At 43.7% G+C, this 13,671-nt stretch overlaps 1 protein-coding gene across 5 annotated transcripts in view; it reads left to right on the forward strand.

The window, feature by feature from the left end:
* The window catches only part of LOC121549486 (ankyrin repeat and sterile alpha motif domain-containing protein 1B-like), a 277,377-nt gene that overhangs the window by 208,925 nt on the left and 54,781 nt on the right, over positions 1-13,671 (forward strand). For 4 of the 5 annotated variants that reach the window (XM_045212863.1, XM_045212862.1, XM_045212865.1 and 1 more), the window contains exons 17-18: positions 3,268-3,346; positions 4,863-4,969. In XM_045212863.1, coding sequence (XP_045068798.1) covers positions 3,268-3,346; positions 4,863-4,969 — 186 coding nt within the window. Of the gene's footprint in view, positions 1-3,267; positions 3,347-4,255; positions 4,970-13,671 lie in introns of those variants that run through there. The other variant, XM_045212866.1, reaches the window with a different exon arrangement.

Genomic DNA, 13,671 nt, shown 5'->3' on the forward strand with positions numbered 1-13,671 from the left:
CCATGTGTTTGTTTCCATCGTTGAGAAATATTATACACACTGACTCACAGCCAAATGATCTTCTGATCACTATTCACACAGACAGGCATTCTCTCAGACACACAGACACGCACACACCACACACACACACACCACACACACCACACACCACATACCAGCACACACCACCACTAATGCTTTTCTTGGGTGGTTTGGGTGCGTTTGGAGAGGTGACAGATGTTAAGATACGCAGGAAAAGGAGTCCAGCTTAATACACAGAAACACACCCAGGAACACACACAGGAAAACACACACGTTAAGCCACCTCTTCCATACACATATGATCAGCCTATAAAATAAATCAGAAATATATCAACCTCACTAATACCCACTTTACAGTCCAAAACATCATAATTAGTGCAGAGCCTTGTTCTAGACTGGATTCTGCACTCCTGAACATAGCAACAAAACACTTAAGCTGATTGGCTAATATACTGGGTGTGTTTGACGTGTGTGATCTAATTGATGTGGATGATCATATCGCTTTTTCATACGCTCTATAGTAGGGCAACCTTAGCAGACCAAACAACCTTAGCAGACCAAACTCTTTAGTCCTTTAAAAACCTGCTGTATGTAATATATTGTGTGCTATAGCTTGGAAAATAAATGTGACTGGATGACAACATAATGACGTTTGTTTCCAACATTAGGGCTGTTTTCCTTGCCGCGATACTAACGAGTATCGCGATACTGGTGTTGTCCCGGCCCTACTGTATAGTTTGTGTTCATTAGCAATCCAATTCTATAGAGGCTGAATGATGATGATAAATTACATTACATTTGACATTTTAGTCATTTAGCAGACACTCTTATCCAGAGCGACTTACAGGAGCAATTAGGGTTAAGTGCCTTGCTCAAGGGCACATCGACAGATTTTTCACCTAGTCGGCTCGGGGATTAGAACCAGCGACCTTTCAGTTACTGGCACTACGCTCTTAACCACTAAGCTACCTGTCGCCTGAAGTAATTATACAGAGAAGGGTCATATTTAATTACCTGCTTCGGGAAAACACCCAATGCGCTGGGGGAAAAAAAAATCGACACTATATATACAAAGGTATGTGGCCACCCCTTCAAATTAGTGGATTCAACTATTTCAGCCACACCCGTTGCTGACAAGTGTATAAAATCGAGCACACAGCCATGCAATCTCCATAGTCAAACATTGGCAGTAGAATGGCCTTACTAAAGTAACCTTCAACGTGGCACCATCATAGGATGCAACCTTTCCAACAAATTTCTGCCCTGCTAGAGCTGCCCCGGTCAACTGTAAGTGCTGTTATAGTGAAGTGGAAACGTCTAGGAGGCCACACAAGCACACGAAGTGGTAGGCCACACAAGCACACATAACGGTACCGCTGAAGCGTGTAGCGCGTAAAATATTGTCTGTCCTCGGTTGCAACACTCACTACTGAGTTCCAAACTGCCTCTGGAAGCAACGTCAGCACAAGAACTGTTCGTCAGGAGATTCATGAAATGGGTTTCCATGGCTGAGCAGCCGCACACAATGCCAAGTGTCGGCTGGAGTGGTGTAAAGCTCGCTGCCATTGGACTGAAAACGCGTTCTCTGGAATTATGAATCACGCTTCCGAGCCGATGGACGAATCTGGGTTTGGCAAATTCCAGGAGAATGCTACCTGCCCGAATGCATAGTGCCAACTGTAAAGTTTGGTGGAGGAGGAATAATGGTCTGGGGCTGTTTTTCATGGTTCGGGGCTAGGCCCCTTAGTTCCAGTGAAAGGAAATCTTAACGCTACAGCGACATTCTAGACGATATTGTGCTTCCAACTTTGTGGAAACAGGTGTGGAAGAACTTGACTGGCCTGCACAGAGCCCTGACCTCAACCCCATCGAACACCTTTGGGATAAATTGGAACGCCGACTGCGAGCCAGGCCTAATCTCCCAACATCAGTGCCCGACCTCACAAAGGCTCTTGTGGCTGAATGGAAGCAAGTCCCCGCAGCAATCTTCCATCATCTAGTGGAAAGCCTTCCCAGAAGAGTGGAGGCTGTTATAGCAGCAAAGGGGGGACCAACTCCATATTAATGCCCATGATTTTGGAATGAGATGTAGTGTATTTGTTCTATTTTGAGCAGAAATGCAAGAGTCAGTTCTGCTATATAAGCAAGAGGCTGCCCACAAGGGAAGGCTCACTAAAGAACGGTATGTGCTTATAGGGATAGTGCTCTTAAAGGGGCAATCTGCATTTGATACATCCATTTTTTGACTTCTAAATTAGTTAAATGTACCCATTGATTCTTCAGGAATATAACTTATAAATGCCTCATGAGCTTAGTTCAACTGCTGTACCCCATCAGAACCCAGAATATAAGCTTGTTTTACTCCAATGTTTGTAAACAAAGTAAATGTAGCCTCAAAACATGGTTAAAACTATAATTTGGAAATATGTTCAGTCCATAGCTCTTTCAATTAATTTAAGTGGTTATAGTTCTCTAGCTCCGTTCCTCAGCTTTGTACCGAAACAGGGGTGGGAAGAACGATTTTGTAAATGTTTCAGCTGCGGATTTCTCCTTTAAATTACGGTTTTCCTGACCCTGAAAATGATGCATGTAAACAAGTGTAGGCTACATGGGGTCCATTCACTCTTAGCTGTTTTTGGTAATCAATGCTATGTTGCTAACGTTAGAAAATAGTGATCTATTGCTGTTGTACTCAAACCCAATGTGGGAGTCCCAATTTTTCCCATTCCATAGACTACTTTAAAATTAGGAATTGTGTCATTTGGGTGAGCTCTCTGATCTTACATCAGTGAGTCGGCAGTGATGTGGTAGCCCCCATAGGCAGTCATTAAGCCTGTCAGTTGTATGGTGCTACACTGCACAGTTGATTGCTTAACAGCAGGTCTAGGGTCAGATTCCTGCTGTGGAAACCCCCTGTAGACGAGCTTAAAGGCAAACAGAGGCCTCTGAAGCCGTAATCCAGATGCTTTCTCTTTTTCTCTCTCTTTCTCTCTCTTTCATGCTTTCCCATCCATCTTCTCCCCTCCTTTCTCTCCCTTCCCTTCTTCCAAGTCTCTCCCTTTTCTCCTTCAATCTCTTCTGTCCTCCTCGCCTGTCAACTCAATAAAATTCAAAGGTGATTGATTGCCATTAATTTGAATTTATAACGACTATGTCATCAATTTACATATAGGCAGCTAGAGATATAGTATGAACATTTTCTAAATGACAACTCTCTCTCTCTTCTCTCTCCTTCCCTCCATTCAGATTGATAAGATTATGAGCTCCATTGGGGCTGGCATTGGCACTGGCACGGGCTTGGAGGGGATCAAGGAGAATAATGCAGGTAAACACATAGTCAGAAACTGCAATGAACTGAAATCCCCAGCTTCCATACCTCCTTTCTCCTCTATCTCATTCTCTCTCTCCTCATCTCTCCCTCTTTCCTCCTCACTTCTGTCTCATCCCCACTTGTCCTTCTGTCACTCCCCCTCTCACCTCTCTCTCCTCCTTCTCTTTCCCTCTATCTTCCCCCCTCTTTCTCCATCCTCCTCTCTCTTTCTCTCGCTCTCTCTCTCTCTCGCTATTTCCCCTTATCTCTATCCTCCCCCCTCTCCTCTCCTATGCATGTGAAGCATTCCCTGAGAGAAATGCTGTTTGCGCTATGTGCTAAACCTGCTGTCTCCCACCAACGCACATGCACCCACACCCACATTGTGTGTTCAGCTCTCAGACAAAGAGGCTCATCTGATGGCTATTGCTATCTGTGTGAGGCACTGAGATAAAGGGAGGGGGACAGAGAGAGTGAGAGAGAGGGGGGAGAAAGAGAGGGAGGGGCAGGGAGCGAGAGATAACGAGGGAGAGAGAGAAGGGAAAGGGAGCGAGAGAGCGATAGAGGGAGAACTAAGAAAAGAGAGAGAGAGCGAAAGAAGGGAGAGCAGAGAGATCGAGGGAGAGAGAGTGAGAAAAAGGAGAGCAGATAGAGAGAAGAGGGAGGATAGAAAGAGGAGGGAGAGGAAGGCAGAGTGGAGAGAGAGAGCGGGGGAGAGCAGAGAGAGAGAGAGAGAGAGAGAGAGAGAGAGAGAGAAGGCTGCAGAAAGCATCCAGTTGAGTGTGGGAGTACTTGATAAAGAGAATTCTACCAACCAGGCAGCTCTCCCTATCTCCTTCTCTCTCTCTCTCTCTCTCTCTCTCTCTCTTCTCTCTCTCTCTCTCTCTCTCTCTCTCTCTCTCTCTCTCTTTCTCTCTCTCTCCTGCTCGCACACACACACACACTCGTACACACACACTCGTACACACACACTCGTACACACACACTCGTACACACACACGAGCGAGGCGAACAGGCAGGCAGGAGCAACAGCTGAGAGCGTGAAAGGAAAGCACCAGCGCAGCAGCAGCAGAAAGACACAGGCATCTATCGGATCTATCTGACCACCTCCAGCCTCTGCACCCTCTCTCTCATGGATCTTACCTCCAGGACGGCACCTCTTCTCTGGATCTAACCCCAGCCCTCGCCCCCCTCTTTTCCCAATCCCTATATCTACCTCCAACCACCCTAAACTTATCCCCCAGCACCCTAGCATGCTTCGCCCCTCCATCCTAACCCCTCAACCATGCTCATAACCCTCAACCAAGCCTAACCCCAACCCCCTATCCTCCAACCCCCCCATCCATCCTCCCTCTCTCTTTCCCCTCTCCTCCACACTCCTCCCCCTCTTCCTTTACCATGGCGGGCTCGTTCGACAGCCACATTGCCCGCAACATGATGTGGCAGTGCCAGCTCTCCCAGCCCGACTGCCGGTGTTACCGGGTGGATGGGTACTCCCTCCTGAAGCGTCTGCCCCTTCACCCCCTCATAGGTCCCCGGTGCCCCATGCAGTCTGTGGGCCAATGGCTGGACAGCATTGGACTGGTCCAATATGAGAACCACCTACTGGCCAACGGCTTCGACAACGTGCAGTTTATGGTGAGTGGTGGGGGGGGGTCGTTTTCTTGGTTTTGTGGTGGGTTTTGTGTGTCTTCTATAATTTATCATTCTCTATCGCTGTCTATCTCTAATTCTCTTCCACCCTCTCACTTTCCTTCACACTATCCTTGTCTCTCTTCTCATCTGCTCTTGTTTGCTCCTCTCCTTTCCAACCTCAGTCTCTCTGCTCCCTTTCTCTCTCTCTCTCTCTTAATGTCTCTCTCCTCTCTTTTCTCTCATTGCATCATTTTGTTATTATTGTCTGTTTTCTCCTTTTCTCTCTCTCTCCCCTCTCTCTCTCTCTCTCTCTCTCTCTCCCCTCTCTCTCTCTCTCTCTCTCTCTCTCCCCTCTCTCTCTCTCTCTCTCTCCCCCTCTCTCTCTCTCTCTCTCTCTCTCTCTCTCTCTCTCTCTCTCTCTCTCTCTCTCGCTCTCTCTCTCTCTCTCCCGCTCTCTCTCTGTGACTCTGTCTCTGTCTCTCTGTCTCTCTCTCTGTGACTCTCTCTCTGTCTCTGTCTCTCTCTTTCTCGCTCTCTCTCTGTGACTCTGTCTCTGTCTCTCTCTCTCTCTCTCTCTCTCCCTCTCTCTCTCTCTCTCTCTCTCTCTCTCTCTCTCTCTCTCTCTCTCTCTCTCTCTCTCTCTCTCTCTCTCTCTCTCTCTGTTTATTGTTCCCTTTTCTTTCTGTTTCTGTTCCTCTCCTCCTATCCTTCATGTTTCTCCATCCATGTACGTATCCCACACAACACACTTCCTCTCAGGCAGTACACCCTCAGTCCCACAAGACAGTTGCACAACACACAGACTACGTACAAAACACACACACACACACACAGGCAACAAACGTAATCCAACACACACACAACTCTGAACTATCAGTGTCTTCCTCTCTTTCAGCTTCCCATTACTCCTTTTTTCTCTTCTTTCATCTCTGGTAGCGTGGAGAGAGAGACTACATGTGTAACATTTAGTATGCAGGAACTTCCTCCATGACATTTCACTGTGTGTGTGTGTGTGTGTATTGATCTCTCTGTGACAGGTCACACATGTTTTAGCTTGGTCTGTACTTTGACATGTGCGTGATTAAAACTCATCATACGTGACAGGGAGCTTGTGGTATTGGTTCAAGACGTGTGTGTCATATCAAATTGTATTTGTCACATGCTTCGTAAACACATGCTTGGTTGTGTGTGTGTGTGTGTGCTCTGTTTCTGAAGAGCATAAAACACTGTGCAGCAACAACCATCTACTCAGGGACCTGTGTTGTTATCAACAGGGAGGGAGGGAGGGAGAGAGAGAGGGAGGGAGACCAAGGTAAAGAAATAAATAAAATATTGAGAGGGGGTGGATGACGGAGAGAGAGAAGAGAAAAACATGAAGAGAAAAAAAAAAATATATATATATATATAGAGAGAGAGAAAGGATGTTTGAGTGTGTTCCTACTCCTTCCTACTCCCTCTTTTACAGCTTTATCACATAACCAAACATTTGAATGATGATGCAAAAAGACTCAAAACCTGCGTGTGTGTGTCTGTGCATGTGTACAGCTCTGTTACAGCCCCTGCAGAATCTTTATTCATGTATTATACAAGAGAGGATGTCCAATTGACATTCAAGCTAGCAGCCACCATGCCTGTATCTCCATACAGAATGAGTCTGTTATCCTAGTAATACAGTTATATTGGCTGCAGTCTGACTGGAGAAGAATACGCTTGAACCGGTACAAGTGCAATGTAAAAAAATACGGTATATACTGTATATAAGATGTTGAGAACTTAAAATATCAAGGCAACCAGCTGCAATAGGATTTTTAGTTTGCTCAACATTTGGGCATATTCTCAAGTTGAATTGTATGTTCTCTCAACCTTGAAATGTGGACATACAATTCAATTTGAGAATGTATTCTGCCTTATTTGGATATTTCCCTGTGTGCCTCTAAATTAATCTCACTATGACAATACATTACATATATCATAATACTTTTCTTTGAGGGCCTAGTTACACCCTAACACAGTGGTCTGAAACTCCTGGTTTACTGGCCGCATCAAGCCTGCAAGCCACATATTGCTGGCTTGCAAAGTGATGTGTAGTTCCTATTAGAATCCAGCCAGAGTGAGGATATCCAACAATTTGAACTTTTAATAACCTGCATTCAGAATCAGGACTCTAGACTGCAACCATTTAGTCACATTTTGCGAATAGTCTCACAGTGCGAGCTGCCCATTCTACATGGTCACCTCACTCCAAACGTCCAATTTTTTTAGGAAACCATGATTTTGTCAAACAGTAATGTGCATTATCCTCATGATTTCTAGAATGAAAGTCTCTGCCCTGCACCTGTGCCTGTTTTGCTGGGGCCTGCTGCTGTGATGAGACACTAACTCCCTCCCCCCGCGCACTGGGAGAAAATAATTTATTCTGGTTGTAGGCTATAACATTTCAAAATCCAATTGCGGGACAAACACAGCTTTGGAAGAAACTAATGGAAGCAGCTAATGTTGTCACTGTTGAAGAGAGAGGGGGGTTCTCAGCTTTCTGTAGGTATACTTTTTATTTCTCAACTTATTTCTCAACTCTCAATATTGAGCTCTATAGCAACTATTTTACAGCCATCTCAGTAGTCTATTACACCTCTTAATAAAGCACTGTGAATGACTTTGTAAGAGGTTAATAATTTTTTCTATTGCGTGACGCTGCAATTTTTTTCGGGTGCGACCAAGACATGGTCTGGTGCTTCCAAATGAAAAAGTAAGTGGCACCAGTGCCATCAGGTGAAAATGTTAGTCTGTAGCCCTGAGAATGACTGCCAGGGTAGGAAGATTAATTAATGAGACTACCTAAATCATCTAAACTAGAATAGCCTTCTCAGTAACTGTTGCAATAAGTCCAACTACTAACAGATTGGATTAGTTTAGAAAAATTTACGTTATTTATTTTTGTGTAGCATAAGATTAATCAACCAATCAATGTACAGTTCCTTCGGAAAGTATTCAGACCCCTTGACTTTTTCCACATTTTGTTACGTTACAGCCTTATTCTAAAATGAATTAAATATTCTTATTTTTCCAGCAATCTACACATAATCCCCCATATTGACAAAGCGAAAACAGGTTTTTAGAAATTTTTGCAAATGTATTACTAATAAAAAACACATACCTTATTTACATAAGTATTCAGACCCTTTGCTATGAGATTCAAAATTGAAATCAGGTGCATCCTGTTTCCATTGATCATCCTTGAGATGTTTCTACAACTTGATTGGAGTCCACCTGTGGTAAATTCAATTGATTGGACATGATTTGGAAAGACACACACTTGTCTATGTAAGGTCCCACAGTTGACAGTGCATGTCAGAGCAAAAACCAAGCCATGAGGTCAAATTAATTGTCCGTAGAGCTCCGAGACAGGATTGTGTCGAGGTACAGATCTGAGGAAGGGTACCAAAACATTAATGCAGCATTGAAGGTCCCCAAGAACACAGTGGCCTCCATCATTCTTAAATGGAAGAAGTTTGGAACCACCAAGACTCTTCCTAGAGCTGACCGCCCGGCCAAACTGAGCAATCGGGGGAGAAGGGCCTTGGTCAGGGAGGTGACCAAGAATCCGATGGTCACTCTGACAGAGCTCTAGAGTTCCTCTGTGGAGATGGGAGAACCTTCCAGAAGGACAACCATCTCTGCAGCACTCCACCAATCAGGCCTTTATGGTAAAGTGGCCAGACGGAAGCCACTTAAAAGGCACATGACAGCCCACTTGGAGTTTGCCAAAAGGCACCTAAAGACTCTCAGATCATGAGAAACAAGATTCTCTGATCTGATGAAACCAAGATTGAACTCTTTGGCCTAAATGCCAAGCGTCACGTCTGGAGGAAACATGGCACCATCCCTACGGTGAAGCATGGTGGTGGCAGCATCATGCTGTGGAGGTCTTTTTCAGCTGCAAGGACTGGGAGACTAGCCCGGATCGAGGCAAAGATGAACGGAGCAAAGTACAGAGAGATCCTTGATGAATACCTGCTCCAGAGCGCTCAGGACCTCAGACTGGGGCGAAGGTTCACCTTCCAACAGGACAATGACCCTAAGAACACACAGCCAAGACAACGCAGGAGTGGCTTCGGGACAAGTCTCTGAATGTCCTTGAGTGGCCCAGCCAGAGCCCGGACTTGAACCCGAAAAAACATCTCTGGAGAGACCTGAAAATAGCTGTGCAGCGACGCTCCCCATCCAACCTGACAGAACTTGAGAGGATCTGAAGAGAAGAATGGGAGAAACTCCTCAAATACAGGTGTGCCAAGCTTGTAGCGTCATACCCAAGAAGACTCGATGCTGTAATTGCTGCCATAGGTGCTTCAACAAAGTACTTAGTAAAGGGTCTGAATACTTATGTAAATTTGATATTTGTTCATTTTCTTGTTTGCTTATGGCCCTATACAGCTCGTTGAGTGCGGTCTTAGTGCCAGCATCGGTTTGTGGTGGTAAATAGATAGCTATGAAAAATATAGATGAAAACTCTCGTAAATAGTGTGGTCTACATGAGGTATTCTAACCCAGGAGACTTCCTTAACATTAGAGATTGCGCACCAGCTCCTGTTAACAGAGACACACCCCTCCCCCTAGCCTTACCCAAGGCTGTCGTCCTGTCTAGACGATGCATGTTCGCCAACGTAATCTCGTTAGGAGGCCGCCTCGCCTGCCTCTTCTTTGCTGCCGGTTCCTCTTTCGATTCCTAGGGATTAGGGCCTGGTCCGGAGTGAGCAGAATGTCTAGAGCTGCCGACTTGTTGAGGTATAAATCCTCATCCAAATGGAGGTTAGTGATCGCTGTTGTGATGTCATAGGAAATGATGGCGGAGACATAATGTACAAAATAAGTTAAGATCAACATTTAAAAAAACACAAAATAGCAGAAATGGTCGGGAGCCCGTAAAACGGCCGCTATCCACTGCAGCGCCATACTTGGTGCGTCTAAATACAAAGTGTCACTTGGTGTTAGTCAATTTAAATGAAGGGAAATAACATTGTGAGCAAAATGATTAATCAAATCACTTCAGTAAATGGTTTGTGAAGGCTTGTTGACCAGAGATTTGAGCATGTGAAGACTCCATTTCAGAAAATCCTAATTTATCTCAAATGTCTCATTGGTGTTACCATCATTGGTGTTACTATTCCTACTGGTTGCACAATGTTATCATAATGGTATCAATTATTTAAAGTCATTAAGCTACCATGTTAGTTTTCGAATGGGACGATGTACACAAATACATTTTTTTTTAAATAGTTAATGTTTCCCAAAATTCCTTGCCCAAATGCCACCGTAATTCAAGAATGACCCACATACCATCACCGACGCTACCGTCCTATCCCTGTCATTCCCTACCCATTAGTATTATACTATGTTAGTCCAGCTCGCTCCCAGTCAAAAGCTGCTGAGGGTCTCTGGCAGAAGTTCTGAGAGTCAGGGGAATTCTCTCATCCTCGCCTCGCCTGTCTCATTTTTTATTTTATTTTTATAAATCTTCGATCTCTTCCCCTGCTGTGAAATGCCTTTAGATATAATTAATATTGAATAAAGCCGTGCCAGAGCTTCTGCCGAGTCTCTTTCAAGTACTGGGGTTACTTCAAACTTCCCTATTGTTAGTTTCTATCTCTCTCTCTTTCCCAGACACTGGAACATTCCGGCTTCAACACTAACTCGCTAGGAAGTATTTTCATCTTCTGTTTCAGCTGCCGAGCGGCGAGGGAAACGGTTTAAGCTTCTTCCTTCGACTAGGAAACCTTGACGCGGTACACAGCATTTCGTATTCATGAGATGTTGGCCGATGGAGATAAATGATTGATTTGGTTACCATAAGAGCCTGAGAAAGAAAACGCTGGAAATTGATGGTGGCCATTTTTGTAAAAAATAAATGCAGCACCACTCTATTCAGGAGATGAAATTGACAGCAAACTGAAATGGGAACAACAACTATGCTATGGAGAGACCGCTTTTTCCATTACAGTTGCATGTCAAGTTCATGTGCTGGAATTGACAAGAGCCTAAATGAATTTGACCCTAACACTGCTCACTACCACTGCAGTAAACCCTACTGGGATCAACAGGAAACAGAGACATACACGCACACACACATTATTCACACATAAATTACACTCATGCGCGTAACAACACACACACACACACACTCCCTACTTTACTCAAGCTTTGGTGATTGTTGTTGTTACCTTGAGAACTCAGCTTCTTTCTCTGTCCACAATAGAGGGCCTGTGAGGGGGTGTGGTCTGTCACCTTAACCAGCCAGTAAGGAACAGCTGTTGGTTTGATTGATGTACGGATAGGGCGAGGGGTTGGTGCCTGTCGTCATGGAGATGGGTGAAGATGACTTCTGTATTTACATTAAGGGGTCATTATGAAGGGGCTTAAATGGAGACAGATCTCTCTCCCGGCATAGACACACCACTAGATAATGCAGCAGTGTGTGTGTGTGTGTGTTTTGGTAAACGCATGTGTGTAATGTGTGTGTGTGCATGTGTGTGTGCAATAGTTAGTATGTAGTAAATAAATTAGCCCATTCTCCTTGTGGAGCCCTCTGTATTAAGCCTTTTGCCCCATGCTACCGCTAACCCCCAATTCTGTTTGTCAGAGGAGAGAGAGAGAGAGAGAGAGAGAGCATGCAGAATTCTGCAAAAACATCCCCCGTGTACAATGTAAAACACCAAATAATGCATGCATAGCAGAATTAGGCTGATACCCGCTAATTATAAAAATCCAGAAAAGAGACCTTAAATTCTACAACCACCTAAAAGGAAACGATTCCCAAACCTTCCATAACAAAGACATCACCTACAGAGAGATTAACCTGGAGAAGAGTCCCCTAAGCAAGCTGGTCCTGAGGCTCTGTTCACAAACACAAACAGAGCCCTAGGACAGCAACAGCAACACAATTAGACCCAACCAAATCATGAGAAAACAAAAAGATAATTACTTTTAAGATTTTGTTTTTAAACAGAGCAAACTGGAATGGTATTTGGCCCTAAACAGAGAGTACACAGTGGCAGAATACCTGACCACTGTGACTGACCCAGGAAAGCTTTGACTATGTATAGACTCACTGAGCATAGCCTTGCTATTGAGAAAGGCCGACGTAGCTAAACAAAATAAAGTAAAAACATAGAGTAAAACCTAACCTCCTGCCAAATGTATGACCATATTAGAGACACATATTTCCCTCAGATTACACAGACCAACAAATAATTCGAAAACAAACCAAATTTTGATAAACTCACATATCTATTGGGTGAAAAACCACAGTGTGCCATCACAGCAGCAAGATTAGTGACCTGTTGCCACAAGAAAAGGGCAACCAGTGAATAACAAACACCATTGTAAATACAACCCATATTTATGTTGATTTATTTTCCCTTTTGTACCTTAACTATTTGCACATATGACATTTGAAATGTCTTTATTCTTTTGGAACTGTTGTGAGTGTAATGTTTACTTTAAATGTTTTTATTGTTTATTTCACGTTTGTTTATTATCTATTTCACTTGCTTTGGCAATGTTAACATATGTTTCCCATGCCAATAAAGCCCCTTGAATTGAAATTGGAATTGAAATTGAATTGAGAGAGAGAGAATCAATGTGTGGCCTGAAAGATAGAGGGGGTATAATGAAAAGAGAGAGAGAAGCATAAAGAGATCCAAACGGAGAATGAGAGACCGACAGAGACAAATTGAGTGATTTGTACTAGCTAGTCGTTGAGCGCCTGTTGGTCTCAATAATGGATTTCAGTACCGTTACTGAATATAAATGTCTTCCCTTTATCACTTTGGTTGTGGCATATAAACCCTGGGCTGTATGAATTTACATTTCTGCCTTTTAAGGGAAGCCTGACCCAAAGCATTGTGGGAAAGCACTACTATGGTCGTGATAATAGACCTATCAACAGTTCAATTGAATTGACACAGTGAAGTGGATGAGATTTTTGCTGTTAATGAAAAGCACTTACTTTGAGTAAAGTGTATTATTATTTGTTATATTAAATTAACACACAGAGATATTGCGATATTTCATGGTGTGTTGAACAAGTACATCAAAATCACCTGGGAGCATGAGCAGCAGTGTGCGGTGTTGAACGAGTATCACAGCATTGAATTGTGCAGCGTAGCGAGGGTATAGAAATGTAATGTTATAGAAAATGTATATAGAACAAACATCTTTAAAGACCTTCTCTTCCAGAAGTTATGTTTATTCTATACATTGCATTTCTATATACTTAGCCTAACAGCTTCCTTTCCTCTTCTCCTTTCTTTGTCTCATTTCCTAGATAGGACCAGATACGTTTTCAACATATTGCTGTAATTGATCAAGGCCTTTGCAATCAATGGTCGTGAAGGGAAGTGGATGAGAAAAGAAAGCCGTTTCTAACCATTGAGATGCAGCCAATGATAGAGTAGGTCATGGTAGAAGTTAGCCAGATGAACCTATCCCGTTCCTAACCTTTACTGTCATGAAGTTGAGAAAATAATATCATCCCTGACTACGGGTTGTTAGGGGAAACTCTACCTACTCCACTAATGTCATCATTAGCTCAGGGGTCAAAGTTGAAAATGTAATGGAACCCCAGAGCAGAGATCAGATGAAGTGATTATATAGGGTGCGTCTACACAGGCAGCCCAATTCAGATTTTTTTCCCACTAATTGGTCTTTTG

Source organism: Coregonus clupeaformis, unplaced genomic scaffold, assembly GCF_020615455.1.
Source record: "Coregonus clupeaformis isolate EN_2021a unplaced genomic scaffold, ASM2061545v1 scaf0058, whole genome shotgun sequence".
NCBI lineage: Eukaryota > Metazoa > Chordata > Actinopteri > Salmoniformes > Salmonidae > Coregonus > Coregonus clupeaformis.